This window comes from Lagopus muta, chromosome 6 (assembly GCF_023343835.1).
Source record: "Lagopus muta isolate bLagMut1 chromosome 6, bLagMut1 primary, whole genome shotgun sequence".
Lineage (NCBI taxonomy): Eukaryota > Metazoa > Chordata > Aves > Galliformes > Phasianidae > Lagopus > Lagopus muta.
Window position 1 is genome coordinate 18,248,805 of NC_064438.1, and position 19,983 is coordinate 18,268,787.

Below are 19,983 nucleotides of genomic sequence, written 5' to 3' on the forward strand. Positions count from 1 at the left end.
ATCCTTGTCTCCAAAAGCTGACACATTAAATTCTGTGAGCAGTGGGTAGTCAGCAGGGGCCTCCATCAGAGCCCAGCATTGCTGATACCCGCTCTCTTGTTTTGTATGAGTGCATTTGTCCATGCTGGAGTAATGCTAACAGAGAATAGCTCTGAGGAGTCCACAGGAGATCATATGTGCATGCTCCCAAGATGGCTAATTTCAAATTTGGTCAAAAAGTCTTTAATAAAGTTTTAGGAATTTTCATTATTTCATGTGCTTACAATATTTTCACTGCGTATGATTCATCCTAGGGCATGCGTGAAAGACCCCAATGAAAATAAGCACTGGAGAAATATTCCATGATCTTATGGGAAGTGTTAGGAGCCCAGTTGCTTAGATGCAGCTTTTGCATTTGTCTAGAAGTTCTGAAAGCTTTTCTTTGCTTGAGGAAAATGGAGAACAACCATGTGCCCCTTCGAAAATTCTGCTATCACTGATTCTTTCACACCTGAAAAAAGCCATCTGTATGAACCAGATAGCCGCTCACTTTTCAGCTCCACATGTTCTCTCTTTGGGTTGTTAGCTGAGATTCTTAACAAGACGACCACTAGCTGTGGTTCCAGCAGTGGAGTTTTTGGCTCTGAACACCTGTGCGGTAGGAGAAAGGCTGAGCCCAGTGAACATTCATCAGATGACAGCAACAATAAATTACTGAAGTGTTGAGCCGGATTTGAAGAGGTAGCACAAAGATAAAAGACTCCAGAAACCCTTTGCAATTCCCTTAGTCATCCATTCCCACTGAAGGCTTCTCTTTTGAAGTTTCCAGGAAGCCTCACGTGCCCTTTGCTCGTCCTTTTGGTAGGAGCTCTTATCTGCCTCGTGCAGACCCAACCACTTTTTGCTGTACTACTCAAAACCAGTTATTATGGGATAAACAAACTGTGTTTGCTGATGCATGTTCTCAGTTCCCTTATCAGCTGAGCAACACGCTTCTCTTGCACGTTGGGTCAAACTCACTGCTGGTCCAGCTCCAAGAATTCCTGGGGAATTCAGTGTTCACACCTCCTGTAAGAGAAAAGCAACCATGTTGTGACAGAGTATTGTCTTACAAGCGGACCTAGAAATTCCCAGTGTTGCAAAACGTCCTCCGGTTTATAATCCCAGGTCTTATACACTTTATTAAGCTAGCAATGTGACATCTAAGCACTTTTAAATGTAGCTGTCAAGATGCTGCAAGATATTGTCAGATGGAAGAGTATGTGTCTTAGTGTAGAAGAACTTCATTTTTATTCAGATTGTCTCTTGAAAATAAATGTAAATAAGTAAACAGTCTGTACCTCAAAACCGACTTTCAGGTGTTGTGAAATACACTGTTAATGTTATCTGGTAAGAGATGCAAGACAAGTTTTTTTTGCAGGGATAACCACGCCCACAGTAGCAGTACAGAAGTCAGGATCTCAGGCACAAGCCTGCAGCTAGGGGCTCAGCTGCCCACCACCCAGGGTCCCAGCCCTAAGAGGAATAGCCTCAGCACTGCAGGCTGGTTGTTACTACTCCAGTCATACTGGAGCAGCATCCCCCCCTGCCCAGCTATTCCAGCACCTCCACAGAAATAAAACTTGCACTCGATCTACCTTCGGTCCCAGGCTTCACTAACTTACACCAACATACATGTAACCAGAATACCTCAGAGTACAGCAGAGATGTTCAGGAAGCACTCAGCAAATGGCATTTCAATCTGTCCTTAGAAAAGAAATATCTCTTCCCTGAAAAGTGGGATTTTCATGCATCATATGTTTTCCACCAAAAAATAATTACATATTGGAAAGCCAAATTTGTAATAGGGAAGTCATGCAAGAACAGCTTTTTGATCATCCCTTTACTGTTTGCAAAGAATACAGAGAAGGGGGCTTAAAGAGATTTTGAGTATTGCCTGAGTATCGTTGCAAATAGTGAAATGGTTGGTATGCAGAGAATAAACCATAGACATCATTAGGTGCATTTATTCTAGCAGAAGTTCATGAGTTTTTACAACCAATGACCGAATGTCCCCATAGGCTTCAACACGTACAGCTGAGCTGTATGCATTTAACCATCAATCACAGAGGAGAGAAGTACACATCATCAGTGTACCAATCACTTCCCAACAACTCACGGGAAGTATCCATACAAAATGCTATCTGAAGATGCCCTGGGATGCTCAGACTATATTTGAGGATGTGAAGGGGCTGCATCCACACCACTGGATAGATCAGGCCGTGCCATACCGATACCTGCTTACTTAGCACTTGCAAAACAGTCCATGCTTAGGTCAGGAGATTTAAGTTCTGGTTGGGTATAAGTCTGTCTACTGTGCAATTTTAAGCAGGTCACGTCAATCTTGGGCCACAGTTTCCCCACCTATGGAAAACCTATGGGGTTTGTATCTTAAAAAGGGAAGAAACAATGAATTGCTGCTTGCAAGGCACTTGAAAGGTATTTGCACAGAATGTGGTTCACTGCTACAAAATATGTTGATTAACTAATGGGCAGAAATCTGCTGCTATGTTAAGAACCATTCAGAAATATGCCATCTCATTAGACTGGAACAAAACAACCCCCAGCAGGGGGGGAACAAGTTACTTCAAACAAGGTTCGACTTTCTGCCAGTTTAATCTTTGTCTCATGGATAGACTTGTGAATCTTAATTTAATTACAATTCTTTAAATGTTTTTTTATATCATATCTGCATCTCTCTGTTCTATGCCTTTTTATGGTTTCTTTTCTGTTGCGGGTCTGAGGAATAGATCATTTTTCCCAGTGTCCATTAAAATTTCCATTGCCTGCAGTGCAATAAAAGAGATGAACCTGCTGCAAGAGAAATAAGCTGATGCTGCGCTGTCTTTTTAGAGCAACAAAAATCTTTATAGATTATTTTTCCAAGTGTCATGAATCTCCTTCAAAGTCACAAGTCACTGTTATCAATTAATAGACTTAATAGTCTCATTTTCAATTCACATTCAGGCCATGCAGAGGCTGCGCTCATCCCGGCAGATGGTTGAAAGCTTTGCCTTTCAGAGATAAAATGTTACCTTGTACATGGGGGTAGTGAGGAGGGGGGTGATTCAGGAGCAGAAAGACGTGTTAAAGTGCAGCACCTGAGGCCTTCTTGTTTTCTGAATTTACAATCTCAGGCTGGCAGTCGTATAAATGAGTGATGCTCTATGATGTTCTCTTCCAAGCAGGCTACGAAATTGGCAGGGAGTCTTCGGTTTTGTGCTGATGTGTCCAGAATTCCAATAATTTGATTCTTGGGTATAATGACAATTGGAGGCACAGTATTACCTTGAGAACAGAGAGGGGAGAGTCAGCTTCTGTATCCTCTATCGAATTAACAACCGATTCCCATTTACTCTCCCTGCTGAAAACTCTATTATGCAGGGTTCTTATTGCCCTTATTCAAGGACATGGAATTAAAAAAGTAATATTGATGGTAATGCTCTCATTTTCCTACCATGACATTGAATAATGGGGACAAAGAAGGGAAATCTTGAGGGATGACATGCCTTTTAAAATACTGACGGTGTTGAAAACACATAAAGGACACTATATTAGAATATCAGCTGATGAAGTCTTGTTCAGATTACCATGCTTTTTTCAACGACTTTAAATAATTTTTGCTTTTATTTTTTATCATCGTTTTCTGAATATTTTATTTTCTTTTTATTCCAGAAGAGATTCCTGGCTTTAAGGAGTACAGTTGCGAAGATGGAGGGGAAGTGTTGGTTAAATCAGTTCCAAGAGAAACCTCTTCTCCCTCCACTTGGACTCAAATAACAGGAGTTATATATGAGTTATGAGCAGTATGAGATATGCAGCTGGCTTGAAAAAGTGGGAACTCACAGCAGTGTGATGAATGTAACATCACATGGCAATTTGACAGCAGAAGAAATGCTAGGAATGACTACAGCATTTTGTTGTGTTTATCCTTGCGTTTTTATACTTGGTAGATTTTTATACTGTTTTTTTAACCTCTTCCCTTTGTTGGCATGCATACATCACATTCTGTGATGTCTAAGGGTTTATCTGGCTAGGAAAAGCCATCTACAGATTGACATAATTATACAGACAGAGGCAGAGTTATACTACTGCTCAAGCGGAGACTTGTCTTGGCACAAGTTTTTGTCTTCCAGTTTACCTTAGGCCTTACACAGACTAGATAAAATAGGTGGTCTTATAATAAAATAAGATCATCCACCCTTCAGCATCATTCCATGAAATATACATTCATTTAAGTTAAACTATTTTTTCCCATGTCAGTGATACCTTACATGGTATACATGTACACAAAATAATGAGTGCATTGGGATTTTTGGAAATTTTTTTAAGAGCAAGTGATGGTATCTCCATTTCACAAGTGAGCAATGGAGAAGCAGAAGATTTCACTAAATTGCTAAAAGTCACACAGGAAGCACTTTAGGAGGTGGGAACAAAACACAGATCTTGCTTTCATTAGCACAAAGCCTCTATGAACTACTGACATTATTACCTCATCTCAACTCAGATGGTAATGAGGCCCCTCACACTGTTTTCAGTCAGACCTCTCTATGAGGTGGAATTGTGGAAATCAGCTCTGCAGCGTGTCTGAGAATGGTTGAAGACTACACTGCAAAGGGTTTAGGGAATAAATGTCTAAAGTCTGCTCTGTAATGATCTTAGTTGCTCCTGACCGTATCAATGCCATCTTTACATCAATGTAATTCTGCCACCAGTTATTCCAGTGTCACTTCTGCTATTGCACAGCATGAGGTCTGAACAGGGTTCAAAACCTCTTTGTAGCAATTCTGAAAAGTCAAAATCACTGCCCACTTTGCCAAAGTCCCTGGCAGTGTCAGGACCACTGGCAGAATGCTGCCCAGCCTCTGACTTACGCTCTACATGTTGGGGTAGACTTCATCCTCCCTGGTGTAACACATTCCCTTTGATATCTACCTGTCTGTCTCAATATGCCAGTAGCACGGGGCTGCAGGGAAAGCAGCTTTATAGCTGATTGCTGTCATCTGTATCTTTTTTTTTTTTTTTGCCATGAACTTGTAGATGTTAATGAAGCTGTAAGCAGCCCTTTCCCCTCTTGTACTGCGGTGCTGTCAGGGTTTACTTTTTCAGGGAAAGGAGAAATGTGAAAAAAGAGATCCCTGAGAGATACATTACCATAGGGCATGAAGACCTGCAAAGCATTGCAGGCATCTGCAATGAAGCTGTTTTTTATGAACACTGTGTGAGCACACTGCACAGACCTGAAGAATGTCTGTGCACCTGCACCTTGCTTTAGCATCATGAATATGCTCAGTAAGTTGTGCAAACTAACAAGGTACTGTGATAGAGTTTTTGCAATAAGCCAGTGGGGATGATGAAGGTGATAGCTGGATTTTCCTTGTTCTGGGTACACAGCTTTATAGCTTTCTTGCCTGTGCCGGCAAGGATGTGTATTAGGCTAAGAGCTGTAATTATAACAGCTGTCAGTGGCCTCCAGAGGTCAGCATATCACTTGAGAAGAACTAAATCAAGGAGGACTCAAAAGGCCCTTTCTCATTTCAAGCATGAGATCATGGCTCCTGTATAGTTTTCAACTTCAGTTGTAGTAAGATTTAAAGCTTTTTGCCCCCAGTTCTGCCTGTGATAACAAAAGCAAGGAAAAAAATAGCTCTCAAGATACCCACTGTAAAATGCAACATGTTGTCACTAATTAGCACCACTAGAAAAATGAGAACTAAAAAAATGTCCCTTAGGTGACAATCTTATTTAAATGAATGGGACAAATAGGAATCTATGTGTTTAGGTGCTACTGCTTATGTGTTGCTACTAATGGGATGAAAGCACATAACAGCTGTGTTCTGAGCTGATTGTTAGACTTGTTCCACTGTGCTATAAGCTCTATTTTTAATATGTTGGAACAGAATTAACAGCCCTTGTGACACTCTGAAAAGGATAGAGTGGAACCAGAAAACATGTAGACGTGAAGAGGATGAGAAGTGTGAAACAGCTTTCACACAAGAAAGAACTTAGATTATTCATCCCAAAATGATACAAGTTGGAGGGTTTGTGATACGTCTATAAGGACAAGCATAGTGCAAAAAATAATGATGAGAAATGACAATTATCCTCTCTTCCAGTATGTTGGACACCCAACTAAGTCATCAAATAACAGCTTTTGAAAAATACAAAGTACAGAATTAAATTGAGAAATCGGTTGCTTTTGAAGGAAGCCAAAAATTCAAAAGCCAGAAAGAGACCAGGCAAACTCATGGGGAACGGGTCTGAGCTGCTGTTAAGCACTGGGGCCTGAGGGCAAAGCTCAGAGCTGTTAGGGCTTTGAACAGAAATCTTTCTAAACATTAGTAAATTTTGATTGGCTCAAGTTATATTAGACTGGTTTCAATGATCTAGAGCAAAATCAGGACCTAATCCTACATGACCTCCTCTGAGATCAGGCAGCTTATTCTTATGTTGCACAGTAACACCCAAATGTATTTCACGGCATCAGCCAGCCCCAAAACATCCTTACAGGCACCCATGTCACACAATATTACCCCATTGGTCCTTAGTATGAAAAACTCCATAAAGCTTCTTGAGGCTGACTGGTGTTTTCCTGCTGCTGCTTTGAAACACAACCTTAAGTGAATCCAGCAAGAATCAGCTGTAGTCCAAGTGCAGAAATCCCGCTACAGAAAATAAAATAAATGATCCAAACAAAATATTCCATCTGATTTCCACGAAAGAAATAGTAACACTCAAATCTTCTGTCATTTTTATTAAAGCTGCAGAGTCTTACTACACACAACAAATATTTTATCGATATAATCTAAGTTAATAAAATAGTTGAACAACTCTTTAGATTTATATTTGTATAGAAATGATCTATGGAACATCTCATCTTGAAACAGCAGTGCCTGAAAACAACTATTCAGCAGGACTTTTTTGAAGAACAGTTTGGGACTAGAGGATGCACTCTTCATTCTCACAAAAAAAAACAAAAACCCAAACCAACCAACAAAAATCCATGCAAAAATAACCCCTGCCCTCTTCCCCCTTTCTCTCCTAATCCAAAACATACTGCCTTATCAAATGACCACATAAGGGACTGGCCCCTTTTTTTTCCAGTATTCTTCTTCATGTCTACTTTAGGAGCAGTTGTCTAAACTGAGTAACTAAAAAGAGTTGAAAAGAAAAATCAACTGCACAATCCTAGTCTGCAGGTGACAAAGTCATAACATCTCTTTACATAAGTCACTACTGTTTTTCCATTTATGAGCATTCATTATCACATTGTGTTTGCTCCTCAGCTCTTGCCTATCTGGCTGATGTCAGTTATTGTGGATAGGCCTTTGTTAGCAGGCCAGTCTATCTACTATTGCTTCAGTCTCCCTTCTTCATTTATATGTAGTTTGGATTCTACGCAGCACTGCCTGAAAAGGGCCTACTCTGTGGTATTTCCCCCCCATTTTAGACAAAGCACATAGCTCAGGTGGTTATCTCCTCACTGCAGCTACGTGTCTGCATCACCCGTGAGATGTCTTTTATAGATCATGAGCCATCTCTTTGCTATATCATTCCATTTATCTTAGTCCACTCGTAGATGTCCTGTTCACATACTATGTCCGAGTTGATGAGGAGGTATCTGTCCCCAACACAGAAGTGTTTCTGGCAGGCTGCACATTTGAAGCATTCAAGGTGATACACTTTGTCCTTCACCCGCATGGTCATCTCATAAGCCCGGATCCGTTTGTCACAGGAGGCACAGAGGCCATCTTGGCCAAAGAGCCTAAAACAACAACAGCAGAGAAGTAATTAGAGTTCCTTTCCCGGAGAGGTGGGGAAAAAAAGTAGTCAAAACAGGAACAAAACATCAGTGCATTGCCTCATTAGTCAGACTATTGCCAAGATACATAGAGGTCACACGGAAAGCTGCTGAGCAGAACTCAAACCTCTGAAATACCAAAAACTGAGGAAGAAAGTCCAAGGTCTTCACTTATTTCTAAGGTAAATGATTTCTGTGATCAATGACGCTACCCTGAAACATTGAGCAGCTTCAAGCAGAGTAAAGGTTCACCTGATTGTACATAAAGTTGTGTGATGCTAATACTTCCTCTGATACCATCAACAGAAATTACCTTTCAGTTGATAAATCTTGCCTATCTTCAGCTGTTGCTATTGTGGTTCACAGGAAAAAGTTGCCACATTATGACATATCTATGATTTAATATTCTACTGCATGCACTCATTGCTTCTATATTTGAGGTTCTTTCAAACTCAAATACTTCTGTATTCGTGAAATCACTCCTGCTGCATTTCAGGATACATGCTAAGACCTTCCAGGTGCTCTGCTGTCCCAGAAAATTCTATGTTCTGGACTGCTCTTTTGAAAGCAGATTGAGATTCCCTGCTGAAATCAGTATGCTATCTTCTATTAAAAGGAGCCCCTAGCAAATGCACCATGTATGATGCCCCCCTCACAGCATTTGCCAGCATTCTCAGCTGAAGCAGAGCAACATACTCAGCCATGTGTGATGACAAAATGAAAAGCAGCATTTCACACAGTCTGCTGGTTACAGTTTTAAAAACATATTATTAATAAATAAGGGACATATAGAGAGTATGCATGTATATAGAATCATAGAATCATTTAGGTGGGAGAAGATCACTAAGATTATCATGTATAGTCCTAAAAGGAGGGAGAAGTCCTATTACTTGTGTATAGAATACACTCGTTGACTTTGAATTCTATGTTTCTATACTAATTTCAAAAAGATTTTGTCCACCTTTACACTTCACTTCAGTGCCTGCTTCATGTATCCTGAACTGGAAATGGAACACCTATTACAGAGAGCTCATTAAGGGCAGAAGATATATTTCTTTAGTCTACCAGGAGATGTCAGTGTCTACTTCTGCCCAGCTAAAGTGATAAGGTTACACAAACGTTGCAAGACGTCTCATTAATAATGGAAGATACCATGTTACATAATTAAATAAACAAAAACATTTCATCTCATGGCAAGAAAATACATTACTGCGCTGACACATTTTGTCTTTCTTCCCTTTTAAAACAAAAAGTGTCTGGGAAGCGTAGCTAACACAGGTTCATTGGAACATGATGTCTGCTGAGAGTTTACAAGTGGTCCCATTTCTGCCAAGAGAAATTCCCATCAGTAAGTTCTGGAACACAATTGCTAGGAGCTCCTCTGAGATGCTGCTTTAATTTTAGTGACTTCAGTAAGGTAGCTGAAAATATATACAATGTCTTAAGCCTGTTCCACAAACTTCCTGCAACAGTAGGGATCCATTGGGACAAATGGGATACAGCCAGCACAGCTAAGGTCAAAACATTTCTCTGTAACTGAGAACATAGAGATCCTTTATTAAGAATGCTTTCTGAAATATATTATTCCCAGTTTAATCCTCTTAAAAATTATGGCAAATCAGATAGGAAGATAGATGTTGCTGAAAACTCCACTGGGTCCAGCTTAATAGGACCAAACTTCCCTGTACTGGCTGCAGCTCCACACTACACATCCAGCACATGATTTCTTTCTGCTTGAAGTGCTCCTGATAAGTTACCAGTGATGCAGAAAAAGACATGGATCGATCCATGTACAAAAGGCTGTCACTTCAGAACCAAACAAGTACAGCAGTCTCACTGCTTGGTGGAATCAAGCGTCTCTTATAGGGTTGACATTACCACATCAGGAAAATGAATTAAATTCAGTTACCTTGGATACCATGTTCTTAAATGAGAGAACGAAATGATCTTTCATCAGTAGCCAATCTCAGCACCTGCTTTTATATAACTTTCAGCTCCAAAGCAATGCCTGGTGGCACAAAACTGCTTAAAGCCATTCTGGGGAACTGGCTGGCAGTCAGCATGGGTGGGAAGGTCTTCCTCAAATTCTTCACTGTTTCCCAATTTCTGCTTGGCAGTACCCCATGCTGACACGGCTGAGTCAGCATCCAGCTATGTGGGGAGCAGCAGCACTGAGCAAACCCCATTACTCTTAAACTCTACATCTAAGATTAGCCAAAATGAATTATGCGTGATCCTTTGTTCACTAGCTGTACCTTAAATTGATAGACAAAGCTGAAATGGTAGAAAGAAGCAGAGGTGAATAGAATAAGTTGCCCAGAGAGGCGGTGGATGCCCCATCCCCGGAGACACACAAGGTCAGGCTGGACGGGGCTGTGAGTGCCTGATCTAGCTTAGGCATCCCTGTTCATTGCAGGGGATTGGACCAGATGGCATTTAAGGTCCCTTCCAACTCACACGATCCCATGATTCTATGAGAAGCGGGCTGGGAGGCCGCATACCTGAGATAGTCCCTCCGGCAGAGCTTCCTGCCCAGCTTGTAGTACAGCCGCCGGCCCACCTCTCCCAGCCGGCACCCGCACAGGTCGCAGCTGAGGCAGTCCTCGTGCCAGTACTGGTCGATGGCCTTTAGGAAATAACGGTCCCCGATGTTCTGCTGGCAGCCCCCACATGTCAGCAGCGAGGGGGGGATCTGCAGCACCTCGTCCACCGGCTCCCTGCGAACAAAACGGGCGTTGGAGAAGGGAAACATGCTGCCATCATGAGAAGGAGGAGGAGGAAAACCAAAACTAAACACAATGGCAGATGGGTCGGGTGAGAACACAGAGCACACCCTCATTTTTTCTCCCAATGGAGTGAACAATTTATCCCCTTCTAACACGAGAGGGAGCGAGCAGGACTTCACTCTTATTGCACTTTAAGGAGATTGGGATAACTTAAAGTATACGGAGCTAATAAAAGTAACCAAATATTTGCTAACTTGTTTTATATTTTTCTTCAAAGGATAACACAGAAATACAAAGATCTCTTTATCACCCAGGAGTATTCATTACTGTAAATACACCTAAAAGCTTTTTTTCCCCCTGATTTTTAAGATTTACCTATAAATGTCTGTATGAACTCAGACAACATCTGGATCTACCTCTAACTTACTGAAGAGCTCCACAAAGCACCTCTGCACCCCAAAATACACAAGCCTATTGTTTAGACCTGGTGCTTTCAGTTTTGACTGTAGTGCTGTTTGGGAGCAAAGGGAATTCTGTCTCACAGAGGACTGTGGGTCTAGAAAAGGTACCTGAGGGAAACTACATGCAGCCAGCTTTCCTCTGGGGAATGTAAATTTGGAGACTAAGTCCGGGGATGTTATTTCACTGAGCAGCATTAAATAAATAACGACAACAGATGTAGCTGCTGCCCAGCTGGTTTATGCTTTGCTGCTGTTTTGAATGAAGCCTGGCTTTCATCCTACGTTCAAAAGCTAAAAGGAAGGCAGGTGAGCTCAGTTCTGCAGTGACCCAGACCCTCACCCAGACCCCAGGGAAGCTTATAAGAAGACTCTGGGATAAGTCCTTTAGCATCTGTATCATTTCAGCCCTCTGCTAGTGGAAAGGAAATCACAGGTTTGCACATTTAGGTTTATCTGCTTTACTAGACCATGACCAAAGTGCTCAACAGGAGGCAGAGCAGAGCCCCAGACTGTTTGTGGTCCTCACTCAGTTCAGAACTGGGCTGCACTGGGGTTCCAGCAGGCAACAGGAGAACTCCTATAGCTGCTGCCTCAAGGAACTCCATACATTTTTTACTAGGTTAGCAATTTTCTAGGGAAATATGACTCAGTTCAGTGTGGAGAAATGACCGCTGGTCAACATCTTCTGTACTATGAAACTGATCCTGTAGCTTTTACGAACTGAGCCATGGGATGTGATGTGACAACATGCTCAGCCCACTGCTTTCCCAGTGCCCAAGCTGCTGGGCCCCAGCAGTGCTGCCTAGGCTCTGTAAGTTCCCATTGAAACTCCAAGCAGCCTGGGCTGTGACAGGAGCAGGCCCTGCTTATTCCAAGCTTTCTCTACTGAGCCCCATAGTTCCATTCCTGGAGAGTGGGCTCCACTTGGATGAGCTCTGCGTGCCACCCAACAGATCATGCAGGGAGGGAACGCACCTTAGTGTCCCTTATCGGCCATCATGCGAAACCCGAGATTGCAGCCCCAAAATATCTTGGTCTTACAGGTTCTGGGAATCACAAGGCAGCTCTGTAACAGCCCCACACGTATTTCTGAGGAACAGAATTTCTTTCTTCTGCATCGGCTTTTTGATGTCCACATATTTGCACGCCAGCGAAGTCATTAGGACACCAAGCAGGAAAGCAAATAAATACTGCTAAAACGCTGCAGCACAAACCGGGACATCGACACCCAGGAGTTCAGATGATGATTTCTCACAGACGATTTAAAAAAGAAAACGTAGCACACAAAAAATCAAAAGCAACACGGCAGGAATTGATTTAACCCGCAGTGGGGATGGTTCCCCTGCGCTCATCGCAGCTTCAAGAGACGGCATTTGAATATATCACAGGAAAGAAACCACGGACGACCAAACTTAACTAAGAGCTATGTTTTAAGTGCTGTCTGAAAAAGGAGATTTTCTTTCTTTTGCTCTTATCACAATTCCAGACGGGTGTAACTGCAGCTACGAAGGCGCGCAGCGCTGTTTTAAGCCGAGTTGCCATTGCCCCTTGCAAGGACGGTGCCTGCATGTGCGGGAGGGCTGCACACAACCGGCTGAGGGACGGGATCTGCGGGTCGGCCCCGTCCACGAACATGAAAAACGCGGAGGGGAATTCTCACCACCTGTACCGTGGGGTCCCTCCGCACGCCCCCTGCGCAACGCCTCCCCCAGCAAAGCCCTTGAAAGTTGCAAAGCGCCTCGCGTTGTGCAAATGTGGAAGTCGGGCACCCGCAGATAACAGCTCCGACCTTTCGCTATAATCGGCGAAAAGAGCGGGGCAGGTCCGGGGAACCCGGAACGACGATCGCCTTTCAGCTTGGATGAGAGCCCCGCAGCGGGTCCCGCAACCCGCGGGCAGCGGGAAGCACCCGGCCCGGAGCTGCGCCCGCAGCCGCCTCCCGATGGGGCTCTCCGGCACCCGGGCTCCGGCTCCGGAGGCCCCCGCCGGAGAGAAGTCCCCGTGGCAGCCGAGGGGCGCGCGGGGCCGGTACGAAGCCGGCCAGCTTGCCGTCGGTGGCACCGCGAGGAACGGAGGGGTGGGGAGGCCGGGAGAAAAGACGCCACTTACTCGGAAGGATCGAGGCTCTTCCTCTCGATGGCCGATGACATTGGCAGGGATGGCTCCTTTGTAGCGTGCCTGTGATGCGATCTGCCCCCGCTGCCCCCGCAGAGGCCGTCTGCTCTCGACGCCTTGTCACCAGCCGCGCTCCCCCTCCGCCCCCCAATGACATTCACAGGATTTCCTCCTGCAACACCAAAGAGAGACACAAACGCGGGCTGGGGCGGCTGCCGGGCTCCGCGGCGGGGCTGCCCGCGGGCTCTAACCTCCCATCCTCGCCGCGCTCCTCCTGCGCGCCGGGCGGCGGGGCCGCTCCTCCGGCCGCGGCTCTGAGGGCGGACGGGAGGCGACTACCGCGACTACCGCGGCCACCGCTGCCTGCCCGCCGCTGCCCGCCGCTCTCCGGCGCCTGCCCGGCCGCGGCTCTCAGCTCGCCCCGCGGAGCCGGGCGGGTGCTGCGGCCGGGGAGCTCGGCATCGCTATTAGTGCTGTGCGGCGCGGCCCCGGCTCTCCGGTTTCATTTCCTTTTTCCTGATCACGATTCAAATACAATAGAAGGAAATCACGCTTAAAGAGACAGCTGCCCGTTTCTTAACTGGACTCCTGGGGGTTTAGCAACACAAACAGCGGCATCACGACTCGCTCGGCTTCTTAAAGAGACAGAGCTCGGGCTCCCCGCAACCGGGGCTGCGAGCTGACGCTGCGTTTTCACATCGCGACGTCACGGAGCAGCACCGCACCGCTGCTCGGGGCTCCCGGGGAGGTGCGCGATCCGAAAGGGCTGAGGGAAACCTCGACCGGCTCCGAGCTGTCGGCACCCCGGCCCCACGCGGAATCACAGCGGCCGTCACGCTCCCTCTCCTCGTCCTCTCCAGCCCCTACACATGCACATGCCCACACCAGGCACGTTTCGCCACGGCACCTGGAAATCGGGCGCTGGGTCAGAACTCGAGCGCTGTTTTCTACCTAGAGTGCAAATCGGTCAACTAAACTGTGCTTCCCTTGTATCCCGTTGTGTTCCAGAGTCACTGGTCGCTGGTGTCTGCTTCCAGATGCCCCCGAGTTCTCGGTAAGCACTATAACAAATTTATATCTTGACGCTGCTTGGTGTTAATGAGCTATAAAAGCTCGAGAGTACAGTATTGATCCATAATGAATCACACGGAAGCTAAAGATGGGAAACTCTTGCCTGAATGTCTCTATTTCCACTCCCATCCTTCCTCCCCCTCCTCTCCATCAGCACAGCATGTCCCGGAAAGAACTGATTTACAGGGCCAGAGTGAAAACTATTACAGTGGTTATAGCATTTTCCCAGACAGTGTGGCATGAGATGCCTGTAGCTGCTGGAGGCAGAGCCCTGGCTGAAATGAGCTGCTCGCCCCACTAATTCCTTCAGAAACAGTAAGAAAAGATCAGCAGTAAAGTGCTAGCAGAAGCATTTAGCTTCTATATTAATTCCCAGAACAGAAATACATTTGATGTCTATTTTTATGAGTACATTTTAATTTTTTCATCTTTTTGGCACCGGGGTTATAATATCTGAAATACATTAATGAGCCCGATCCAAAGATTAGTAACGTCAGCAGGACTGTTATTCATTTCAAGGGCTTTGAACTGAGTTCTCGCAACGCTTTAGAGCCATCACTGGTCATTAGAATACATCTTTCTTATTCTTTAAGCTGTTACAGTATAGCAGCCGCTCTCACAACCAAATGTTCCTGTCATGGTACAGCTCTTTCACCAGGTTCCATGGACTGCATGATGAACATTTCATTTCTTATATTAGTTGGCTTTAAAGGTGTATCAAAAACAGCCATAAGAACTTCAAACGTGTTCGAGGTGAGGGAGGAGGAAGAAAAGAAAAAAGCACTTCTGAACTAGATTTCTCCTAGCCGCATGTCTCAAGGTTTAATAAAGTATAAACTCCGAGTCACAATTTCCCTGACGACTGGGGAAATCATACTCTGAACGGCTCCTGATGGGATAACGTGAGCAATTCCTTAAGGCCAGGTGCATTTTCTGCTTTCAGAGGACACAGCTGTGCTACAAAAGAGCTACAGCTCTTTTGGCGTGCTCCCTCTCTTCTATGTACTTTTCCAAAATTTACAGGAAATAAATATCTTAAGACCTCTGTCTATGTGAAAGAGGTCAGCTCAGTCACCAGTTTTGGTGAGGGACAAAAATAGAGATGTTGACACATTTCAGACCCAGAACAAACTTCTTAGAGAAGCCAACTCCTTAAATGTAATCCTCATGATGGTGCTAGCATCATCACATACTCCCACAGACACCACCTATCTCCCAGTGTAAAGAGCTGTAACAACAATCACGAAGTTATTTCTTGTTTTCTCTCTTTCCTCTGAGAGGCAAAACAGTATGGGGAGAGCTAGTAGGAGCAAATCAATCAATCAATCTCCTGAATGCTGCTCCACCATGCTTAGTGGGACAGTGGTGGAGCTCAATCTGCTTAAGCAAAGAGCAAAGGGGATCAAAGTTATAGATCTTGAATAAACTGCACTGCAAAGGCACCAGGCAATGCTTGGCCCTGTACATCAGGAGCCAGTGTCCTGTCCTGATGGGGAGCACAAAGTTAAACTGCTCTTGGGTTTTCCTGAATGAAATTTCTCAAGAACCTTTTCTCCAGGTTTCTGAGCTGGCTTTGGCTGTCCATTTTCACTGGATTCACTGTGAAAGAATGGCAAGAGCCATCTCTTCTAGCACCTTAGGGGATCAAAAGCACACACTTTTGGGGGAGACACTGCAATTTTCCTTTACTGGGTTTGTATTTAATAGGCTCTCACTCTGGACAGTGAACTTTGGCATGCCCACCCAAGGATCTCATGTCTCAGAGCAACAGATGAGAGCAGTGGTGAAGAGCGGATTCTCTTTTTCATCTCAGGCAAGTCCCTTAATATCTTTGTGCCTCAATTTTCCCATCTGTAAATGTTTACTTCCTTCAGTAGAATCGGTCATTGATTTACTTTTGCCTCCTGCTGAATAATGTTCACAAAGACAAAGCATTATTCTGGGCTAGAATTCGTGGTGCCTACATTTCCTGCACAGGGACAAAAAGACTGGTACTATTTTTAGTGAGGGCTTTTCTTTCCATTGTCCCTTTCTCTGTGAGGCTGTATTTTCCCGCATTTTCTAGTACAGCTTTTTGTGTTTGCTGACGGATTAAAAATCATGAGGGATGACTGTTGGTTTCAATTAAATTTTAGTAATGTAGATCCTACTATGAACTAATTATTGGAGCACAACTAAGATCAAAACCAGTGCTTCTGTGTTAAGCATTCAGTACTTAGAAGAATCAGGCTGGACTTTTCTCTGTATTTTTCAATAAGAACATTCCATCTAAAACTATAATGTTTCTATGAGTGATGTCATCTCAAGAAATAGCAAAAGGCACCCATTTCCAAAGAGCCTGGACTGAGTATTTTCAGCTTTATTTTGGAACTCTGCTTATTTGATAGAGTCTCAGGATCTCTGCTCCTGCATGTACTTCTTTAGTATATCCTAGCTTTGTTCTCTCTAGAGCTTATGGATAACGTTGAATAATTTCAGGTCTCTCTCATTTAGAGAAGCTTGTGTATAGGGAAGATTAACTTTGCTATCTTTCATAGCTGGTAACACTTTTTTGCCTAAAACGTACCTTATGAGGATTTAAGTTTCTGCATAGACATGAGAATTAGATCTCAGTGCCAGTGGCTTGTATTTTCTGTTAGTATCTTCTATAGGATAGTAATGTCAAGACCATGGCTGAAGTTGATTGATTAATGCAAAGTCTGGCAGAGAAAAGGAAATACAGATTTCTGTATCTTGGGTTATTGTCTGCCATGGCCCCACCGTACAGTGCTAGAAAAAAAACATTGCTCTGCCTGTTTCCCCACTTGGTTCACCTATTTGGGAAATGGAAAACCTGCTTCCCACCACTACTCACTGAACTGAGGCTTTGATGTGCCAAATCCTTGGGTTTAAGGAAAAAAGAAAAAAAAAAGGACATCTGTTGCTTTGTTTCGGGTTTTTCTGACATGATGTTGACACTGTGCAACAGGTTAGGAGGTGATCATGTTCGCCAATCTCTGGTCTCCCTGGTGAATACAGAATGCTTCAGTAGAAATCAGCTACTTCTGACAATGTTGGACATCTCTGGAGGATCAGTGTCATATCAATAGTGCACCATATTGACAAGGTATAATATAATACCATAGGCATGCAAGACACCACATCACTAAAAGAAACAAAAATATGTTGGGGTTTTGTTGCTTTTTTGCTTTTTCATAGACCTGGAAATCTCTTTTTTAGACAATAATTTCTGTTATACATCCTGTCTCCGCAAGTGCTAGTTTTCTTCCTAACAAAAGCTCCTACCACACTCCCAGCTACCTAGCATATTTTCTAAGTTTCCTGAGGATGGAAGTGGTGAAAGTAAAGATAAAGAGTTCTTCTTGAGTGATGACCACAGGAACAAACCTTAAAGTCTTTGGAGGCTTAGCAAAGTGTGATTCAGAGGACTTTAAAGACTCTGGGATAAGAACACACTTTTCTTTTGGCAGGTTAACCTTTCCTTTGAACTGGAAGAAAACATGCCAGAACAATAAAAACCACAGCGAGAGTGAGGTTTGCCCTGGGATTGTGAGGTCCGGACTTTCAGATAAGAAACCTGGTGCATAAAGAAGTTTGAGCAATAACAAGTTGTTGTTTTGTTGTGCCTTACGTTCTTCAGCAAGCAATTAAGATGAAAAAGCAGCTGAGAGAAATCTCTGACTGCAGGTCACAGCACATATGATGACAAGTAAGTTACAGGCAGTCAGATGAAAGGATGCTTCACTGAAGAAATGTGAAAGGCTTCCCCTTCCCCATTTCCTCTCTTTTCTGCTACTGATTTCCCTTGCTCCCATCAAGCCCTTGCTGCCTCGTACACCGGCCAGATCCAATTACCATGTCATTTTTTCCATAAGGCTACTGCTCTACAGTATAGTTCTTCCAAGCAATTTGCACCTTTTCTGTGCTAAGTACTCTCCTCTGTGCTTATTATGCATGTAAGTCACCCCAGCAGCACTATACTAGTTTTTATTTCAGAATTAAATATCTCATCCAAAGTCCATACATGCCAGAAGAAATACACATATTAACCTGCAGAAGCTTTGAGTCTGACCTATGAATGCTTTCCTTTTAAAAAATAAGCAATGACTGGGAAAGAAATGCCCTCAGAAGAAATTTCACAGGGAGTCACAGACCAACCAGAAACTTCTGCTCAGGCTTCCCTGTCTATGTATATATCTTTATATCTGTATTTATGATGTGTATATAATTATGCATTTCTTTACGTGTGTATGTATTTGTAAACACACAGAGAGACACATACAGACTTGTAAATTATATTCTTTAGTGTTTCGCAGCGTTCCAAGCTGTTTTCTAGACAAAGGTAGCCTTTCAAGATTACCACTGGTCTAGCTGATGCACTATTTCATGTTATCTGAGGGTCAGCAGGTAAATGTAGTACCTTGGTGTTGCACAAGGAAGACTAACATCATTTCAGGAATACACCGGTCTTGCTGCTCCCCTATGCAATGCCATTTCTGCTTTTAATTAGTTCTGGGGATTCAATGTGCGACGGGTCAGTCTCCCCAAAACAGATGCAATGGGAGGTAGTTCTGATGAGCTGGTCTGGTATTCCCTGCTCCACAACGAATCACAGAATCATTAAGGTTGAAAAGACCATTAGGATAATCTGGTCCAACCCATCACCACTGTGACCACTGAGCGATGTTCCTCAGTGCCACATCTACATGTTTCTTGAACACCTCCAGGGAGAGCAGCTCCACCACCTCCCTTAACACAGATAGCACATGCATACTCCCAAAATACATGGGCTAAGGACTGCATAATATTCTTACACTTACGGTACAAGTACCATCAATTGTTGGAAAAAAGTCCAGAAGAATAACAGCTCAATGTATTCTTGTTACACTAGCTCAAATAAAAATTGTACTGAGTTCATCTCCTCATTCCAGAAGCTGCAGCTTCAGATCTCACCAGGTGCATTGCCATGTATCCTATAAAAAGTCATACAGTGTGCTTTATACCATGAACCTAATCAAGCTTTACCTGTGGACCAGTGTACAGGAGCACTGCTTATTCACTAATTTACCCCACTTCACCCAGCCACCTTCAGCAGACCTTGTAACCTGTAGCAGGAATTTCCTCTTGGACTCAGGAATGTCTGATGCAGCCTTTGAGTTGCTTGTCTTTTTTATATGACAAGGCTCCATTGCAAGCATACCGGCCACCTAATTATTAACCTTGACCTTGGGAAAAAGAAGCAGAGTGCCTTTAATAACAGCCCCAGTGAGCTGAGGAGGCTCTGCAATTATGTCGCATAATATAGTCATGAGAAGAAGGTAACCAGGGAGATAATGGTAAACATCAGCCTCAATTCTGTCTGAAAAATAATTGGAGTGATCTCCCTTTGTGGCTGGGGTAGAGGAGAAAATTGGATGGGTAAATTTCCAGCTACCACAGATGCTAGTCAAACATGCTGCACTCCACCACTGGCCAAATTATTCGCTGCCTCTAAGTGCTATGGGCACCAATTGCCTGGCTTCCTCTCAGTGCAGATAAGTCTGCATCATTTAAATGAGAAAACAGAGTTGGTTGCGGCCCAACTGGTATCACTCTGTGCTGCCACTGCATCTCTTGTTTACAGTGGACCCACCAAACTCCTCTGCTTGTCAGTATATTCATCAGTCCTGACACAACCTGGCCCTTAGAGCTGGTGACTTCCCATGGGGGTTGAAATTATCCTAGCACAATCCTTCAGGATTCAGCCATGGGAATGCTGATGTAGGATGCCCTCTGTTGCTCTCCTCACTGG

General features: G+C 43.9%; 1 protein-coding gene across 1 annotated transcript; it reads right to left on the reverse strand.

The window, feature by feature from the left end:
* Positions 1-6,757: 6,757 nt before the first annotated feature.
* Positions 6,758-13,533, reverse strand: LMO2 (LIM domain only 2). The gene is made up of 4 exons (XM_048949867.1): positions 13,373-13,533; positions 13,116-13,293; positions 10,321-10,536; positions 6,758-7,783 (listed from the first exon to the last, which is right to left on the reverse strand). Exons 1-4 carry the CDS (start codon positions 13,377-13,379, stop codon positions 7,564-7,566), a joined length of 621 nt encoding a protein of 206 aa, XP_048805824.1. The 5' UTR covers positions 13,380-13,533; the 3' UTR covers positions 6,758-7,563.
* Between the last annotated feature and the right edge of the window lie 6,450 nt (positions 13,534-19,983).

Bases quoted from the DNA above. Each gene is read 5' to 3' on its own strand.
- LMO2 (XM_048949867.1), bottom strand. The intron at 10,537-13,115 runs GTAAGTGGCGTC...TTTTGTTCGCAG, and splicing joins AAGAGCCTCGATCCTTCCGA to GGAGCCGGTGGACGAGGTGC. The intron at 7,784-10,320 runs GTATGCGGCCTC...TTGTTGTTTTAG, and splicing joins TGCCGGAGGGACTATCTCAG to GCTCTTTGGCCAAGATGGCC.